This window comes from Poecilia formosa, unplaced genomic scaffold (assembly GCF_000485575.1).
Source record: "Poecilia formosa unplaced genomic scaffold, Poecilia_formosa-5.1.2 Scaffold18, whole genome shotgun sequence".
In the NCBI taxonomy this organism is placed as follows: Eukaryota; Metazoa; Chordata; class Actinopteri; order Cyprinodontiformes; family Poeciliidae; genus Poecilia; species Poecilia formosa.
This window is the reverse complement of record NW_006799957.1, coordinates 3,506,794-3,526,356: the sequence shown is the minus strand read 5'-3', so window position 1 is coordinate 3,526,356 and position 19,563 is coordinate 3,506,794. Positions and strand designations below refer to the sequence as shown.

The 19,563-nt window shown below is 38.5% G+C and overlaps 2 protein-coding genes and 1 long non-coding RNA gene across 4 annotated transcripts in view; 2 read left to right on the top strand and 1 right to left on the bottom strand.

Annotated features, from left to right (window-relative positions):
- The first annotated feature begins 96 nt into the window (after positions 1–96).
- On the top strand, positions 97–2,889 carry rpl22 (ribosomal protein L22). Its single transcript, XM_007547027.2, has 4 exons — positions 97–201; positions 520–630; positions 892–1,016; positions 2,713–2,889. The coding sequence occupies exons 1-4, from the start codon at positions 190–192 to the stop codon at positions 2,852–2,854; spliced, it is 390 nt and encodes a 129-aa protein (XP_007547089.1). The 5' UTR covers positions 97–189; the 3' UTR covers positions 2,855–2,889.
- Positions 2,890–3,692: 803 nt separating this feature from the next.
- Positions 3,693–19,563, top strand: part of chd5 (chromodomain helicase DNA binding protein 5) — a 45,707-nt gene continuing 29,836 nt past the window's right edge. The window contains exons 1-3 of one of the 2 annotated variants that reach the window (XM_007547030.2): positions 3,693–3,943; positions 4,046–4,271; positions 14,714–14,865. In XM_007547030.2, the coding sequence (XP_007547092.1) occupies positions 4,205–4,271; positions 14,714–14,865 (219 nt within the window). In that variant the 5' untranslated portion in view covers positions 3,693–3,943; positions 4,046–4,204. Of the gene's footprint in view, positions 4,272–14,713; positions 14,866–19,563 lie in introns of both variants that reach the window. The other variant, XM_016668942.1, reaches the window with a different exon arrangement.
- On the bottom strand, positions 15,407–19,236 carry LOC103134663 (uncharacterized). The gene is made up of 3 exons (XR_475852.2): positions 18,708–19,236; positions 17,666–18,572; positions 15,407–17,346 (listed from the first exon to the last, which is right to left on the bottom strand). It is a non-coding gene; the product is annotated as an uncharacterized LOC103134663 (long non-coding RNA).

The window sequence follows — 19,563 nt, the reverse complement described above, 5'->3', positions numbered from 1 at the left end:
TCTTGTTGACAAATAAAAATGTGAGCCAGCAGCAAATTCGAAACTTGCAATTTCATTTGAAAACATTATTTCATCGTGTGAGAAGTTTACTTAATCAACTTCAGATAACGTGATTCGATCGATTTAGCAGGGACGTACTTTACTTCCTGTGCAGCCGCAGCTCCTTCCTTTTAGCTGAGCGTGTCAGCCATGGCTCCAATAGTGAGTAATAGTCCCGTAAAAAGTGGACAGAGAGAACATGTCTTTTACTCTCTTTGTAATCAATATATGTCTTTGTAGTCGGACGAACATGCTGCAGACCTTTTGACTGTTTGAGTCTTTGTATTAGCTTTAATTAATGTATAAACTTGAGGGCACGTTGCAATGAGAGGTACAGCTAATGTTAGCAGTTGTTAGCGTAACAAGTCGATAAGAATGTGTCCAAAGGAAAAAAAAACAAAAAACACTTTAACTATACCATTTGCCGACATAAGGTATATGAGTTTAAAACAAACATATGCGTTTGTGTTTGTATTGTAGAAGAAGCTGGTGGCCAGGAAACCGGGTGGAAAGAGGAAGAAGCAGACCCTGAAGTTCACTCTGGACTGCACTCATCCCGTGGAGGACGGCATCATGGATGCTGCCAACTTTGTGAGTACCTTCACTTACAATCCAATAACATGTTTGTAACACCGGTGTGCTGGATGGTATATGCCAACTTAATTTGGGTCAAAGCCAATGTGATATTACTATATCCTTGTGTTTTCACTGAAGGGAAAAACACACCTCCTCTCAGGGGCAATGGGGGAAAAAAAAAGTTTGTTTGTTTTTATTATTATTTATATCCCATAAAGGTTTTCATTTTACTGACTTCTGATCCTTTCTATTTCCCTTTGTCCTCATCGCATGCAGGAGCAGTTTTTGCAGGAGCGTATTAAGGTGAACGGCAAAGCTGGAAATCTTGGTGGAGGAGTGGTCTCCATTGAGAGGAGCAAGAGTAAAATTGCAGTGAACTCAGAGGTTCCCTTCTCAAAGAGGTATAAAATGCATCAAAATACTGTCGTGCTGCAGAAGTGAACACACAAACACAGCAGTGCTTTACCATCACAGTTGAGACGGTTGTTGTATTTGGGTGGTGGAAGGATATGAAATATTTGACAACTGAAGATAAATAGTTGTCTATAACACCAAAGATATGCCATGTTGAATGCTTTGCCTAAACCTTTGTCTTTTGCAGTTAGTATATGGTTGCAAATATTTTTGATTAATTGCTTAGTGGAATGGAAACACATTTTTCACATGACATGAGTCACATGGTCAACATGCAAACTGCGAAGAAGAAGACAGGAAGTATTTGGAGGATGAAGGCTTGGAACGCTTTTTTAATTACTTTTTTTTCCATGAACAAACTTACTCATGTATGCTTTTAATTGCATTTTTCAATTAATGTAAGCGCCGCGATTGCGATTTCTTTTCTTTTTTTTTTAAATTAATCAAATATAGACAAAAAAATTTCTCACGTTTGTAAAGGAAATGCAGGTAGTTGTTGCTGGACTACATTGATTATAACTTTACTTCATACTTAGCATGCATATCCTAACAGTTAAAGGTTAAACAGAGAGGTTTATCATCCATGAAAAACAACATGAAGCTATTGACTGCAATAATTCAGCCGATTTCACTCAAGAACAGTGTCACAGCTAAACAGAATAACTACCTTGAGTGTAATTTCTTTGAAGAGAAAAACAGAGCGAGAACTAAGTTACTGACAAGAACTACAGGAGAAGCATCAGTGGAAAGTAGCACGAGAAAGTAGCAGAGTTAGAAAAGGTGACAAGTGTCTTCAATCAGCCTCAACCATAACTACAGGAATAGCTCAGCAGATCCTACTACACTTTAAATATAAACTTCATTAAGAAGGAAAGTTTTAGCCTATTCTTTGACTAAATGAGGTGTCTTCTTTATTGACAGAACATTGGGGTTGGTTCCACAGGAGAGGAAATAACTTAAGGATTGGTCTTTTGTTTTATTTCACTCCTGTAAATGGTTTTAAAAAATAGGCATGAGATTTGTTGCTGTACTGTGTTTGCTACAAATCAGCTTTTCATTGGTGTTCAGAACAAGCTGAGGAACAAGCAGGTTATGGGAGGGTGGTGGCTTATGGTAAACCACTTAATACATCTTCACAGTTAACACGCACTGAGAAGCGCTTTTTAAATTGGCACAAAATATAGGCATCAAGTTTTTAAAAGCACCTTTGCTATCGCCAGCTATTCTTCTATCTAAATACTTATAGTTTTTACAGTTGAACCTGAAAGTTTTTACATTTGTCAAACTTGTATTAATGTACAATTACTTAAAACAAACGTTTGAATTGCTTTTTTTGGTATATATTGTTTCTTTTTTCAAAAGGAACTAGATGCACAAAGCTTTCACAACATTGCCACCAGAGGGCGACTGTGGCGTCAATCCTTAAATGGAGCGTTCTACATTGTTCCTGAAAGCAATCAATCAGAAATGTTGCATCTAACCTTGATGTAAACTAAATGACCTGAACCTGAAGTGAATAACAAAACTTATTGATCCAACTATGAGGGACAATAAACTGCTTTTGTGATTCATTCAGATCTTATACTGTTAAAACATGATTGCAATAAATAGAATAATGCTGCATTGAGTTTATGTTATGCATTAAATTGAACTCAAACTCGGTCATGTGTTTCTGTCTTTTAGGTACTTGAAATATCTCACCAAGAAGTATCTAAAAAAGAACAACCTCAGGGACTGGTTGCGGGTTGTGGCGAACACCAAGGAGAGTTACGAGCTGCGCTACTTCCAGATCAACCAGGACGAGGAAGAGGAGGAAGAAGATTAAACCAGATGTCTCTAATAAAATGTCACCAGACTAAAGAAATGTGTCCAGAATATTTTTCATATTGTATCGTTTCTTTTTATTTCACAAAGTCCCTTCAAGATTAGAAATCTCTGTAAGATGTTAGCAACCACAGAAGTCCAAACTATGTAAAACATGTGTAATAAGCATTACAACAAAAATGACAGAAATTCAAACAAAGGGATCTCAAGAAAAGCAGCTGCATTTCAACTTCATGAATTTACGGGGTTTTAGTTTAAGAATTTTTATAGGTTGTTCCATGACTGTGATGAATAGTAGGAACATGCTCTTGCCAATCTGTCTGAACCTTGGAAATATTCAGAAAAAAAGCTACTGGGAAAGTTCACGAATCTGATAACTAAAACATCTGTCATTGTTTTACAGTTTGCATATAAATGTACTTGTCAGAGTTAAATCTTTTTGATTACTTATTTGGCTGCATAAGGCCAAAAAAAAAAAAAAACAGAAGCAAAGCTTTGCAAAAGCTGTGCTATTAGGGCTTAATAATAGAAACTAATATCACTGAAAAATGTCTCCACTTATTGTTTTTTTATTTATTTATTTATTGTAGTTTGATAAACCTGGTAAACCTGAAACTTACAGGCTCCCATAGTGGGATGTACCGCTGTGCACCTGCGGTAGCGATTGACAACGAACGACCGGAAATCAGGACATAAAACAGCTTTGATTTTATTTGCTACAAAAGCATTTTAGAGTCGAATATTTTTTTTTTTCAGTCTTGATGTGCTAAAAGACAACCGTTCATCAACGTCTACAATTTTCTACTTGCCTCTGTGCATTTAAAGCTACGGCTGCGAGTGATGTGCGAAGCAGCTGTGGCAGAAAGCTGCAGAAGTTTGGCTCTGAATTTCCCGGACTTGCAAGCAGAAGCGTTCAGCAGACAGGCGCTGGCATGCATTCTTCTATTAGCCGCACAAGGAGATGCTCCGTGGTGTTTTTCCCCCCACAGTACTAGTTAAAGTAGTAACTAGGAGAGTATGACTAACTAGTTGTGGAGAAACTATGGGATGCATCGTCATGGCAACAGACCAGACGTCACAATCTGGGCATGTGTGTTCCATTTTTGTCTTTCTTATTTTTCAGACTGCAAGACCTGGATATAGATCTGTAGGGAAAAGAATATAAATGTTCATTTTTGTTTCTTTTTTTTAGCCTGGAGAAAAAAAAGCCTGTTTTGACTGCAAGACAAAAAAAAAAAAAATCCACTGAGCGAGTTCTTTTTGGGTGAAGAAAGAGACTGTGCTGCGGCGTCTGGAGGGTTAACTTTCAGTATTCCCAGCCTAAAAGGGGTTTGGGGGCTATGAGATAAAGATGCCGGGGTCGCTGAGTAATGAAGACGAGGGACAGGACGACATGGATTTTGAAGACGATATGCCAGGTGAGGGAACGAGGGGAGGCGGGGTGTCCTTCACATTATTTTTGCGCCGCTACGCCTTGAATGCGGGGAAAAGGGCTTGTCCTGCGTTCCTGAGACCAAAGAGGAGGAGGAGGAGGAAGAGTGGAGCGGTGCAATAAGCAGAGTCATTCCTTTTTTTCCTTCCTCTTTTACGACCCGGTGTGTTGAAGGTGGTGTTTTTGGATTTGCCTCCGGCTGTCCCTAAACATCCAGCTTGCTTTGGGGGTATCATGGAAATCCAGCTTTGTGTTTTTCCCGAGCTGTTGTAGCTTTCACAGGCTACATGGGTTCAGAAGTAAAAAAAAAAAAAAAAAGCTTTCCGCTCTATAAAATAATTAGAAAAACACACACAAGTTGTGTCCTGGGAGCGGCTTATTGTCGCTGCAGTGTCAGTTTTATTTGTGCTGATTTTGTCATCAGTGCCTTCGAATAGACATTGGCTGCAGAGACGCCATCCTGGTCGGGTTTGTTGAAGATGCGCCGCCGACTATGATCCAACTTTATTTCTTTATTTATTTCTTTCGGCTCTGGATGGCCGCAGAGGTGTGAAAGCCACGTGTGGGCTACAATAAACAGCCTGTTCTGTTGCGTTGCGCACTCATGACAATGTCACCAGCACAGTTAGCTTTGGGTCGTGCATTAACCTAAATTACGTCCAACCTAAATTTTTCATCTGCAGCTCTGCCTATCGCACCAAAGCTGCATTCAAGACAGATTCCTGCTGTATTTTCTGTTTTTGCCAAATTAATACTTTGCAGTATGATGATGCAACTTTTTTTTTTTTTTTTTTAGTTTTGTGGTTCATAATAGCGTTTATTCTTGCAACAAATCTCAACTTCTCAGTGGTCTTTTGTTTAAAAAACAAATATTGTAATAGTTTTTAGGGCAAGAGCTAAGTAGTGGTACATGGGGGTGCTAAGCTTAAACTGTTCTTTGTTGTTGCTGTGCACTACCAGACAGCTTGCTGAAAAGCCACTACAGTTTTTCCTCACCTACTACAAAATCTAATTGGGGTCTTTGGAAATATTTGTTTTATTTTTATTTCTTTAGGATATTTCTGTATTTTTTATGATATTGCAAAAACGGACTGCTATAGTGAGGGTCATTGAAATTAGAATAACAGTTATGTTTTAATAACATTATTTAGCAGCAATAATAGTAATAATTGGTTTGCTATTTTTAAGTCAAATCAATTACGTTTACATGTTCCGTGTACCATGAAAATCAGTCAAGTTTATTTGTATTGCACATTTCAGCAACAAGGCAGTTCAAAGTGCTTTACATCATGAAAACATAAAGGCATCATAAACACATCATACAGTTGCAGTCATTATTCTGTCAAGTTTCATCAATAGAATCATCAATACACATCAAATATGTGGGTCCATGTTTTGGTTATTGTGGATCAAAAGCAACTCTAAGCAGGTGGGATTTTTAGCCTTGATTTAAACAAACTATGTGTTTCAGCTGTTTAGCTGTTTTCTATGAGTTTGTTCCAGATTTGTCGTGCACAGACGCTGAATTCTGCTTCTCTCGATTAAATTGATAAAACTACCTAATTTAGCCCAGCTCAAACCAGTGATTTTTCACCGTTTTATTTCATTCTGCTTTTGAGCATCTATTTGTTTGAATCTTGAGACAGTGCTTAAATAATAAATCTTCTTCTCCTGCTTCTATCTCAGATCACTGTGTTGAAAGGTTGTGTATATAACAGACTGAGTGAAAAAAAAAATATGAATGAAAAATTCCAAGAAATATCTGTGCATGACTCCTGTCATTACTGTTACAGACTCAAGGTCAAATAGACTTGAACTGCTGTATCTCTTATCAACTAAAAATTAATTTGAGAGAAGCAATGAATTAAAGACTCCTTTGCGCCATTTTGTTAATATTGTACCATATTAATATTGGGCAAAATAGTATACACCGCCATGTGTATATGTCCATAAATTTTACATATTACAATATTACTGATTGTAATGTGTAAAATGCAAGCCTTATAGATAGAGTGTCATGGAGAGGGAGCTGAGTCCAGCCATTGTTACTCTGCACTGTAAGAAGTCAGTTGAGGTGGTTTGAGCATCTGATCAGGAAGCCTGCAGTTAGTGGCTTTCCCAGACACTTTCCACTGGGAGCAGATCCACTGGAGAGACGAAATCTTCCATCATTAGAATGCCTTGATGTCCCCCAGGATAAACTGGAGACACGGCAGATGAATGTATGTGTTTCCATCCGTAGCTGCTCCCCTCTTAATCCAATCCTGGATAAACAGAGGATGGATGGATTGATGGATGGATTATCAAAATATTGATGAATGCTTCAATCATTGACAACTGGCATCTTTATAAGCTTGTAATCATGAAGAGACAAAATGATAATGAGAAAGGAAAAAAATATATATATATCACTTCTGACTTGCAGGGGTACCTTGAGAGAGAACACAGTGACCTAATTGTTTATTAAACATGCATTTAAAAATAAATATATACTTGCCTGTGGTAAGCCAGAAGATATCCAAGCAAGGATACAATTTAAAAAAAGACATTTTTGGTACATTAGTTAAAAATTTGGTGCAAGTTTTTGGATGTCTAAGGACACACTTAATACAAACATATACCACAGTGTATATTGTGCAAGGTTTGAAAGTGATTCACATTGATTGCACTGTCTTTATTTTGTCATGGAACTATTTTGTCCTGAAAATACCAAAAAAGAAAAACAAACAAACAAACAAAAAAACAAAACAGATTTGTAATATCATATGGCTACAAAGTCATATGATATTACAAATCTGCTATTTTCTTGGTAATACATGCAAAAGACAATTAACTTTGGTCAAATAACAAAGATTACGCTCTGTGTCAGAAGCCCAGCACCTTTTTAAAGAGGCATTCTTTCAATTAAAACACAACATTTTGGGAGTCTGTCTTTGAGGGACTTCATAGCCGTAGATGCTGTCCCATCAAGTCTGCATTCATCGCAGCTCATGGGTTGGCCTCAGTCCCTTTGTGTTGCTCAAGAAGCTTACACTGTCATAGGCTGTTTTGTTATGTTTTCTGCTTTAATTGCTTTGTTCTTTACTAAAATTAAAAGATTATCATGGGCTTTTGTGTGCCTGCAAATGTAATCCTCGGTTGGATAAGGGTCTATTTTTGGATCACTCACTGTGAAGGTTGACACAATTTTTCTTCCTGCTATGCGTGCACATAGCCTAAGAACAAGAGAATCTTTTTGGGGTGCGTGTGCATTTGCAGATTAGCAGTACCTCGTTTCAATACGGTTTTTTTCTGTTCTTTACAGGACTCGTTTAGATCACATTGTTTCTTATTGCCTTTGTCCTTCCATCAGCATGAGCACTTTAGATTTTAATAGCATGTTTGTATCTTTGTCTGAATCTTGCAGTCATCCATAAGGAAAGATCTAGATTTTTATGGAGCAGGAATGCTGAGCAGCATAAATTGCTGTAGGTGATTGTGCATTAGGGCCAACAGAAAAGGAAATAATGTTATTTCCAGTTTGTTTCAACTTCTTCACTTGGGATTTGCGTGTGAACCTCTTTTTGAATGGGTCAGTATGCTAGCCAAGTCCTTGGAAGAAGGTCAGAAATGTTTCTGTTATCCAATTAAAATTTTTATAGACAGACGACTTGGCAAGTAGAGCTTTAGTCATCTTCCTAACTGAAACTGATGCCAGATTTCCCTTGGGAAAGTAACTGAGCAACCTCATCTTCTTCCAACACCTGGCACAGCCTGGTACACTCACCAAACAAAACATTTTTTGGTCACAGCTTTCTTTCCATGGCCTTCATGGACCATTAGCTACATTCCTTGGACTTTTTATTCGGCACATGTGTATTTACTTGATAACAAAGATTCCCTATATCATGTAGGAGAAACTCCAAGCATATGCTTCACAGCTGGCATGAGGTTTACTTCTTTTAATGCTGTGTTTAGTTTAGGTATAACCATTCTTCTGTCTTTGTGTAAAGATAATTCAGTTTTAGACTAATCTGCCCAGAGAACATAATTTCAGAAGTCTTGTTCTGCGATCAGAATTTGGCACTACGTAGGTGCACTGGAAGCCCAGATTGCTTTGATAGCTGCCTTCAGCTCATCTCCCCTCTTTGGTAGGAACACCATGGTCATAGAACCAGCTTTTGGTACCTTACATGATATAGGGAATCTTTGTTATCAAGTAAATACACATGTACCAGCTTTTGGTACCTTTGCCAGCGTGTTTAGGTGCCTGGTCCTGTTGGAAAATAAAATCATCGTCTCCATACAGCTTTTCAGCAGAGGGAAACATGAAGTGCTTTAACATTTCCTGGTAGATGGAAAGAGCGTTTTGATACAGAGAATGTGACATTTGTAGCACATGTCTCGTATTCTGTGTGGCGGCTCTTCTGGAATGGATTTTCCTTGACAATCTTCTCAAGACTGCTGTTGTCCCTATTGCTGGTGTACCTTCTCCTTCCTTCCACTCAATTTTTTGTCAATGTGCTTGGGTACAGAACTCTGTGAACAACCAGCTTCTTTGGGCAATGACCTTTTGTGGCTCTTGTAAAGGGTGTCAATGACTGTCTTCTGCACATTTGTCAAGTCAGCTGTTTTCCCCAGTATTGTGTAACCTACTGATCCAGAGTAAGAGAATGTTTAAAGACCTATTCAGTTCAAATGTCAGTACGTTCATTGCTATGCTTGATTATTTTCTATAAATTGTGTAAATCCCATGAAAAACTGTAGACTTAGTACATAAGACAGCAAGGAGCAAGGAGCATTTCTTTTTCATTATCTTGGAAACCACTATAACTGAAGCAATTGCACATACATGTATGTACATGTGCTTTCTAAGATAACTATACCATGAATGTTAAACTCAAAACTTGACATGGCAGATAAAGGTAAAGTTGATGTTATCCTAACCATATCTAAGTTAGAATAAACTTCTGAGGCAATCAAAAAAAAATGGTTTGACCAAGTTGTTATGTGAAATTTAGATCCTTAACAAGAAAGACATACACTAACTGGGTACTTTAGCTGATGCACTTGGTTAGTACTTGGTAAGATACCAAAAAAAAATGTTGGAAACATTCATTTTAATTATGTTTACATAATTGTGTATAATTGTCAGCTGCACAGCCATGATGCATGGCCTTCCATTCCATCTCAAAGGTCCATTATTGGATTAAAATCTGGTTACTATGGAAGCCATTGGGGTAGAGTGAACTCATTGACATGCTCAAGAAACCAGTTGAAGATGATTAACTTTTTTGACATCTCAATTTTTGACAGTTCCATGCGAACGCCGCCACTAAAATTGAGAATCAGTTTGTAATGCACCATTTTGTCTGTCTGTTACAGCCCTTTTTTCAGATTCTTTGTTGATTGTTGTCCAAGTTTCCTATTTTTAGCACACTGAAGTGATCCAGGAGTGATGTGATCAACAAGACACCTTCATTTATACAACTGCTACTCATTGGATACATTCTCTTTTTCTGTGCTTTCTCTGCAAACCTGACCGATGCCTGTATGTGAAAATTCTGCATCGATAGTTTCTGAAACACACACATGTCGGCATATCTTGTACCAACAACCATGCCTCACTTAAGTCACTTAAATCTCCTTTCTTTTTTATTCTGATTCTTGACTTGAACTGCAGTGAGTCTTATTAATCACCAATATGCCTAAATGAACTAAGTTGTTGCCATGTGACTGACTGATTAGCAGATATTACCAACAACTTAACGAAGAGGTTACATTGTGACCATTATATTAAAATATAAAACTTAATCCATGTGTTTTGTTTTCCAGATCTGGGAAATACTAAAATCAAGTTCTATATTTTTCCAGACTTCTCAATACATCTTTGCAACTTTGTCAATATTACTGTCACTACTGGTCAGTTTAAGCCACTTATTGTGCTGGATAGATTACAGGGAAGACACATATTGGCATACTGAATCAGTGATCTGTGGTCAGTCATTCATTCATTGTTCTGTCGTTGCAAATACAGTTAAAAAAGTTTCTAGATTTGTACACTTTGTGATCAATGTAATCCAAAGCTGTCACCTTTACAACGTCTGAGCCATGTCATCTACTCTGCATCTAAGAGAGATGTAAGGCTTGCTGTGTTTCCATCATGTCTTGCCTGGCAGGCACCGAGCACGCATCTGAGACATAAAAGAGCTCCCTGTTTGAGATACTGAATACGTGCACTGCGGGTTTTCCTTTGAATGAGAGAAATATTAAGAAGAAAGAAACATGTGTGTCTAGGAGAGTTATACAGGAGAGTTGTAGACACCTATATCCATTTCGGTTAACGTTTCACCTTTAAATGTTGTCTGGAGACACTGATCACATAAGTTAACAGTAGAGTTTTGGAGACAAATTTAATCTGACCAGCCCAAGATAGCACAATGGGCTTGACATTGCCTCTGATTAAAGCTTTAAAATCAAAGTACTGCACTTATAGAGTACCTCCTGCTAGCTTTGCTAAGTAGCAGATAAGTGGTTGTTGAGGTTTGTGTGCCTACTACGCAGGAATCCCTCCTCCCCAGTCTTGCACTCCTGCTACCCAGGGGAGTGGTAGACTGCAGGGCTAGTGTTGGCTGATTGACTTAGATACATGTGCTGCATACTTGATGCCTTCCGGTCTGTCAGCGTAAGACATAGAAAGAAGGAAGACATGCAGATAGATGGACCAAAAGAAACAGACAGGAAAAGGCTGAGAATAGGAATTAGATCTGCTCAAACTCCACAGGGCAGTTACATCCCATGTGAATCTGATATGTTGTTTGGGGATGTCTGTCTCCCTTACTTACTCCTCTGTAACCCGCTCTGGCATCACTGAAGTCTGCTGCGCTCAGCAGTCAGCACGTTTGTTCACAGCAGCTGTTAGACTGTACAGCTGACAACCCGCAGCCAGTCGCTTTAGTCCCAGCAAGCAGAAGACATGCACTGTGTACCTCAGTGGTCCTCCTGGGAGTTACCATTTACCGGCAGGCGAGCACTCCATTTATTTGTGTTTTGATGATTAAAGTTGATCCACACTCAGTGATGTGTGAATATGAGACTTATTGTGCCAAATGCCCTGCTGGTCTGATATTGATTCATCATGTTTATTTCAAAACAAACTAATTGTATATTTTAAGGAAACCAATGTAAAAAAAAAAAAAAAAAAAAAAAAAAAAAAAAAAAAAAAAAAAAAAATTGTTCTATTTGGTTTAACACTAGATAGAATAATGAAACCTTGAAAGAAGGCAAGCTCATTAAAAGATTCAGGTTTTGAAATTGAAGATGTCAGAAATGAAAACCGTTACTGATTTGAAAGAATGTTTCGCCTAGTTAAAACAAACATGATTCTTTCTTTGAAACTCATTTATATGTGTTGCACCTCTTAAGAAAGCTACTTTATTTCAACACAATTTGACCAAAGGGGGAAAAAAAAAAACTTACAATTTTATTTGAAACAACAAATTATCAAATTGCCAGCAGGGTTAGGATCTCTTTCAAAGATTATGTTGTTGAATTTAACTGTAGCCTGATTCAGAATTTTACACACTTTGTGACATTGCAAACAAAGCTTTATAAGTCTATGTCTTTTTACAAATTCTCAGTTGAAGTAAGGACAATGACTTTGCAATTCTTAAAGACTCGACACAGAAGGCAACGTCACTCTCTCTCTCCTTACATATGGAATTTGCGTGAGAAGGTGACTGTCACTTGCCTTACTCCAGCAAAGCAACCAGCGAAATTTGTGTGTGTAACATTTCGAGCTGGTGCACGTAGATGTGCTCACATGGTCTTACGGTGCAACACAAGAAATATTCACCTTTTGTTGCTGTCGCTGCTGTCACACTCACATCTCTATGTTGAGTTCACTCCAATGGCAGAAAACCTTTGCCTTTCACTGTCGTTCATCGCTCCCTGTGTGTCAAGCCCATTACACATTTTGTTTTGATCTAAGCTATTTTGTTGTAGCTCTGGCTGTGTGTCTAGAGATGTTGTCCTGAATACCTTTGCTGACTTGCAGCAAACATTTTAACAAATGAGACTTCTAATTTTTTCCAACCAGGATTATATGGCCATTGACAGGCCAAGGTTATGGATGACTAATTGTTATGTTTTCAACAGATTCTCTAAAATGAGCTGTGGATCTCTGCAGCTCCTTCAGACTATCCAGGGCCTCTTAGCTTTCTCTAATTAATACTCTCCCTGCCAGACCTTTCAGTGTGGCAGATTGTCATGCAATGGCAGATCTGATGTATTATACATTTTTCTATTTTCAATGATGGAATGATGCAATGTCAATCACTCAATTAGTCAGTCAGTCAATAGATCAATCAATCAGTCAAGCTCATTTGTTGTTTTAAATCCAAACATCATTAGTCTTGGGATTAAATTCCTCACAAGTTGTCTTGATTAGTAACTTTCAAAGATAACTGGTTATGGTAGATTTTTTAGGCATAATCTATAGCTATGAAATAGTGTACCAGTACTTTTTACATTTTGAAGTCTTCTGTTCCCTTTTGTTTAAAAATCAAAATGCATAGCTTGCCTTTGCACAATGTATGTATCAATGGCAACTTGCAGATATGTTATCCACAGTTACTCCTCACAGTGCATGGTGCTGCTTGGCAAAAGACTTAGTGTCATGAATGGTGCTGGTCATTTAAGTCTCAGCAACACTTTGTCCTAGAACGTCTTGTCCTGAGAGAGAGTAATCAATACCTTGCAGTATGGAGTGGATTTAAAGGAGAACTTGTCAAACAGCTTGTATCAGTGGCATGAGGACAAGTATTTTCTTTTCTTTTAGTCTTTCTAACTTTAACTTTGAAACTCTCCAAAAAATTGCAAAAAACAAACAAACCAAAAAAAAAAAACAACAACCTGGTTTTCAGTTTGTGAAATGTGTACCTATTTCGAACATCACAGTTTTTAAAAACAGTTGGTGTTTCAAAAGAAAAGATGCATACTTAGCTTATGTAGCTACATTTACTTTGTAACTCAATCTTAGGGTCAGGTATTTTATTAATTGCATCAGTCAGAATAATCTTAGGTCCTCATCTAAATTTCTTTCAGACAATTTGACAGATATCCAGCAGTCTCACACTTTTCAAACAGTTTTGTAATCAGTATCTTTAGGATGGTGCAGAAAATTTGTATGCGACTGTTTATATTTACATATATGCATACAAAGTAGCTATAATTTGCCACCACAGAAATGGCTGTGGCACAAGATGATAAATCACACAAACTGGCTGTCATATTTGTTAACATCAAGCTAGAAGGAGAAAACAATTAACATTGAGAACTGCTACAAAATCTTCTCGGCTTTCAAACACTTTTTTTTTATATGTGCTGCTATCAAATACAAATTGAGTTAAATCTAATAATAAACATTTCCTTGTTTCTCCGATCGATATGTAACTTCTTTCTGTTTTTAAGAGCACTAAGTGGGTGAAATAGTTTAATTTGGGGATTTCCATGAATCCATAAGGGGTCTAAATTAATCATTTTTAAAATTCCTTTAGCAAGTTACACCTCGACCACACCAATGTCACTAAACCATAGTTAAACCTCCAGCTTAAATATAACTGGAAATTCTAAAACCACACAGAAAATTTACGGTTCGTAATTTTTCACAACTCCTTCTGCTTTCTGATTGGCCTGGTTGAACCACAACTGGATAAATCAAGCTTAATGGTAGAAATCCCAGACAGAGCACTGAAGGGAGATGAGAATCAAGCTGAGCTGTGTAGGAAGGCAGTGGCCAGGCTAAGGGAGTACCAAAACATGTCGCCTCAATGAATTTGAACTTGCTGCAACAGAAGTGTTGTTGTATTTATGTTTTATTTGTTGTATTTATGTATCTATGTTTCACAAGTCCACAGTGAAAAACATTTTACATAGCCACTGACTTTGACGGTGACAAGCAGAAAATTATCACCTTAAGGTTTTGAGTTTTTTTTTTTTTTACCACAACAAAAAATATTTAACTTACTAAGAAACGTGAATTATGTGAGTCTCTGTGTAGATTTTTTAAGCCTATAAATTCGACCCTGTGCTATATAGAGATAATATATGAAAAATTCAAACTTATGAACCCGTTTCTGTTTTCAAAAATACCAAATTTTTCTTGAACATATTTTCCACCCTGAAATACAATAGTCGAGATATTTTTAAAGACCAGCATTAATGTAACATTAATGTTTGTGATAAATGTATGGAAACCTCACAGTGAATCTTTAAGTTGTTTGTATTTCATTTCTTTCAGTCCTTACTTCCACAGATATATTTCTTTTTAGTCTCTCTTTCATGTCTTTTTTTGAGGAAAATTAAAAATAACTTTTAACAAGAACTGTTTCAGTTTATATGGCATATTTTCTTAAGTATGAACATGAACACGTTTTTCTCTGTGTCCAGATGAAGATGACGAAACTGAGCGCAACACTGTTCCCCTCACGGCCCTCGCCAGCTTCTTCTCTGATGATGACTCCCTCAAAAAGCAGAAGAAGAAAAAGCCCAAAAAGATAAAAGAGGGGAAAATACCTAAAGTTAAGAAGAGGAAAAAAGAGGTAAGATCTTGTTCACACACAGCCCCGTCTGTCATCACCTCAAACACAAAGGTTTGCCAGGAATTCTGGCTCAAGCTGTGCGGCCTCATTCTTTGATTCTCACGCTATCACAGTTTTGATGCTTTTGCAATTGGATCAGAGTTCTGCTTTGGCTGCTGGACTGCCTCTGTAATCGAAATGAGAGGCAGTGGACTGTTTCGGGCCTAGGGGAGGTTGGCAGCAGAGTCACTGTTACTGCCAGTGTAAGCTGTGGGCGCCAAGTGCCAGTTTAGAGTGTGGATTTGTGCCTGTGGTGCTGGTGCTTAAGGCTGGGGGTTTGGGGTCAAAGGGACAGAGTTTCAGCCAATATAGCAACTGTAGTCACAGAGCTTTGACAGAGGTGATTTGACATCAAGGCTTATCAGAATTATATAAAATTTTAACAGCATTAACTTGCCCTTAGAATAACTTATTCAACAATGAAAATGCTGCATAAGCCAGCAGCCTTCTTAATGATAACAAGACAGAGAGAACATTGATCTAAAAAGTAGAACACAGAATATCTGAAGACATTATCTATTTACAGAATAAGGATGAAGGATGAGGTTTTCATGTCAATTTCCTATAGTGTTTATCATAATATCGCATTTTTCTGGATGCGTGATACTTAGGATGGAGAAGGAAACAACAATTAGATCAGGAGATTAAAGTTTAAAGCAGCATGGTAAAGCAGTGGACACATTCTCCTGAATGTAACAGCAACTCATTAGGAGTATCGGATGCTCCAGAAACAAATTTGCAACAATTACATCACAAATCCTGTTCACAGTCGGTCTTGGAAGACAAGCATTGAGTGTAACAGTGGTGTCACATTGAGGAATATTGGAGAAAGTACCAAAAACAGTTATTTTTTTAACTTTAGAAACTTTAGATAGTGTGGTGTCTAGAGCAAACTGACAATTTAACCAAATGACTTGACTCATACCAGATGGCAAATAGCACACGTGGTCCAAATTAGGAGTGCTCTTTCCTTCAGTAAAGTGCTCAAACATTTTATCTCTAGTTAGGAAAGATGTGGATCAGTGGGCTAGACAAAGGAAAACATGACTGTAGTCGTGTAATGGCAAGGTAAGTCTTTTTCTTCTTTTCTTTAACTGATTAAAAATGCCACAATCACTTAATTTAAAAACCTACAGCTAATCTGTGACCTAAACTCAACATGTACCTTAAAGTTGTCTTTTTTGCTGACTGGTGTGCATAGGTGGAGACATTGTTTTCAACCACTTTAAGTTTTGAAAGTCATGTATGTAAAAGTATTATCAGTACTCTTAGACCTCAATGTAAATCAAGGCAAGGCCTGATGACGAAATACAATTAAGCTACTCTTCTGTCAGTCACTATGACAGCAACAGTAACAAAGACTAATCAGATATGAAATAATAGGAGCCAAAGCGGACATGGTGTAGTGTTATCCTCTTGTTCCAGATCTTCATCTTGATAATTCCTCTCTTTACTCATTCATCATTATCTCTTTTCCTGTGATTTCTAGTTTCTAATAGCTCAAAAGTGTAACTTTACCTTTAAATATATATTTGCAGCATCACCCTGGTAGCAGTGTCTAGCTGTACTCTATTCTGTACGTCCTCCAGAGGAAGGTAGCTAACACTATACTGTGAACGCCCCATAGGAGTTTTTGTGCAGCAGTCTTCCACCCTGGCTAACTCAGTTAGGAAAACTGCTGTCATTTTCTCACAGCACACCACCTAAAATGCGCATGGCTTTACCAATAAACATGCCAACCCCCCCAAAAGACTGGTGAAATGTTCAACATTACAAAGACTAATAATTAAATACCTAAATTATGCATTGTGCACAAGTCAGGATCTAAACAAGTTGTCTTGCGCCTCCTTGGTTTTCTAAACACAAAACCTCAGTAATTACAGTAATTCAGTGCAATCTCAGTGTTTTCTGCCCCTGCATTGGCAGTGGCATTCACAGCACCAGTGTCATGGCCAGGATGTTCCCCAGTGTTGAGCTGGAGCTGCCAGCAGCGCTGCGAGGAGCTTGACTGGCCAGGCTGCCACCCGGCCCTTTGGCTCTTTATGGCAAACTCTGAGCTCCGCTGGGTCTCACTGGGCTAATGAGGAGGGGAGACTCCCTCTGACTCTCTCTGTTGTAACCTCCGTGGAACACACTCTGGTATTCTCCTCTTTTTCACAAATATCTTTCTCTCTTTCTTTGTTCCTTTTTCTTTCTGTCTTTGTTTCCTTTTTTCTCTCTCTCTCTCTCTCTCTCTCTCTTTGTCTCCTGTCGTCTCGCTGAGCGGTTGCTGCCACTGTAATTCTCTTCCAATCGCTCCCCAAAGGTTGGTGTCAGACAGGGTCTAAAAGTCAATTGGGGTCAGAAACTGTCAGTGGCAGATCCCAGTCTGAGGTTAGGGCTGCTGGTGGGAGGAATAAAAGCTCGAGAGAGCCGCAGTATATTTGCTTCCCCTTTTCTCATCTGCAAGGAAAAAAAAACAGATAAAAGGAAATTAGGGTTTCTGGTTTTACTTTTTTCCCTCGGATTGTGAGTCAACAAAGAGCTGCTCTGATTTCAGGGAAGAAAAGAGGTGGCCATTGTTTTACAACCCTAAAAACCCCTCACAGCAGTGATATTGTCATAAATTCTTATTGAGCTAGATTTTATTAAAAAAAAAAAAATCTACATCTTCATTTATTTGATATTTACCACAGCATCCGCTCCAGTCCCCCCGGGGCAGCAGCATTAAGGGAAAGCCGCTAATTTGATTAGCTTATCAGCACTTATCTGATTTTCTCACCCTTTGAAAGTAGAGGCAGCCACTTTACTGCTGCGCCGGAGAATCATCTCTTCATCTATGATATGTGTTTAACATTGAACTCTGGGCCACCACCAGGTTGTTGCAGTTCCAGCTCCAGCTTGTCCTTGTGGCTGCTCACAGTGGCAGTTCTGCTTCTTTGCTTTTTCCACCTCCACCTCCATCTCCACCCCCATCCCCCATCCACAATCTTCAATTTGCTCTTTCTTCTCTCACTCGCTCTCTCTCTCTCTCCCTCTCTCTCTCTCCATCTTCTTATGCATAAATGAGATTTGTCTAGACGGGTGCTGAAGCACGGGCTTCGCAACCACAGGCCTCTGCATAACAAGCTCGTTATGCAAACGTGTCTGATTGGATGGCGCCGTTCCATTGGCTGCCACTGTGATGGAGTGTGTGTTTGTGAGTTTGTGTGTGCTTGGTGGGGTGGGGGGAGGTGGATGAGTTGTGTGATAGAAAAAAAGAAGAGTGAGGGAGGAAAAAGAACCAGAGAGAAGTTAGGATATAGACTGAGAGAGAATTTAAAGGAGTGGATGGGGTGAGGGAGGAGAACTATAAGATGTGAAGAAGAGAAAGTGGGAAGAAGATGAAGAGAAGTAGTGGGGGGAGGAGGGGGGCAAAATCTAGAAAGAAAGAGAGCCAGACACTGCTCAGATTCGGTCACCATGGCAACACAGCCAGGCTGCTGGTAGGGTTGGCGGGCGCTGCAGCAACGTGAGCCTCACCACTGCGCTACAGAGCAAAACGCCTGCAAGTCTCTCCATGGAGCCAGGCAGGCCTGCAGAGCAACAGGCAGCGAACTGCACAAAGCCTCTGTGCACTCGTTTTACTCCACTTCTGGTGGACACACGTGTTCAGTAAGGCATGTTGTTTTGCCATACATTCCATGCAACTGCAAAACATTGTAAAAGGGAATATTAAAATGACACGTCTCCAAACTGATTGTAAATTTTGGACACATCTGCAGCCCATAAAATAAAAATAATTAATAGGGTTTGACACAAACAGGGAGAGAAACAGCACTCACTTTTTCACATGCGCACAGCTTAAGGAACCTCCAGTGAATTTCCCACTCTCTTGATCACACAAACAACACCTGTTAACTGTTAAACCCATATAGCCTTCCAGATGTCCCAAATTAAACAGGCAGGGCGCAGCTGAGTTTTTGATTAGCAGCACAGCAAAAGGTGTTCTGTTTCTTGGTTTCAGTTAATAGTCAGCTCTTTAAGAGGATGCAAAATGCATGCAAGCATAACTTATGAACTCTGTTTTAATTGTTAACGTGGATTCACATGCAGTAGAGCTGCTATGTTATGAAATGCACTATGGAACGCTGCACTTCTTCTTTTTAAGATAGACATAATATTTCTCCAAAGTCACCTTCAACAAGTAACGTCATTCAAGCATCAGTAGAATAAAAAAAAAAAACAGTGGCATTAACATATAAAGTGATAAACCTGTTCAGAAGTGGTGGTGGTGTACAGAGAGGATGTTCTCTCTGAAGTAACGAGTTCATTCCGCAAAGCATTTACATCTAAGCTTGTCATCACGAAATAACAACTTAAAACAATCTAGACTGGGATCAGTCTAGACTAAGCTAAGATAAATGAGTTCTTATTGTATTTAAGCTTAATTATTTGAGTTTGACTGTAGCACCCATAGATAACCAATGAATTTATTGCATTCTGTAGTGACATGTGCCTCTTTTGACTGATTGAGCAATAATCATGCCGAAATTATTGTGGCTTGCATACTGACACTGGATCTGTAAACATTTTGAGATGGAATATTCCTCAGCAGAACAGTGAGTGTCTTTGTGTCTGTATCACTGGTTTGTACCAATGTACAAAACGGCTTAGTTATTATTTTTATTTTTATTTTTA

Bases quoted from the DNA above. Each gene is read 5' to 3' on its own strand.
- rpl22 (XM_007547027.2), top strand. The intron at 631-891 runs GTGAGTACCTTC...CATCGCATGCAG, and splicing joins TCATGGATGCTGCCAACTTT to GAGCAGTTTTTGCAGGAGCG. The intron at 1,017-2,712 runs GTATAAAATGCA...TCTGTCTTTTAG, and splicing joins GAGGTTCCCTTCTCAAAGAG to GTACTTGAAATATCTCACCA.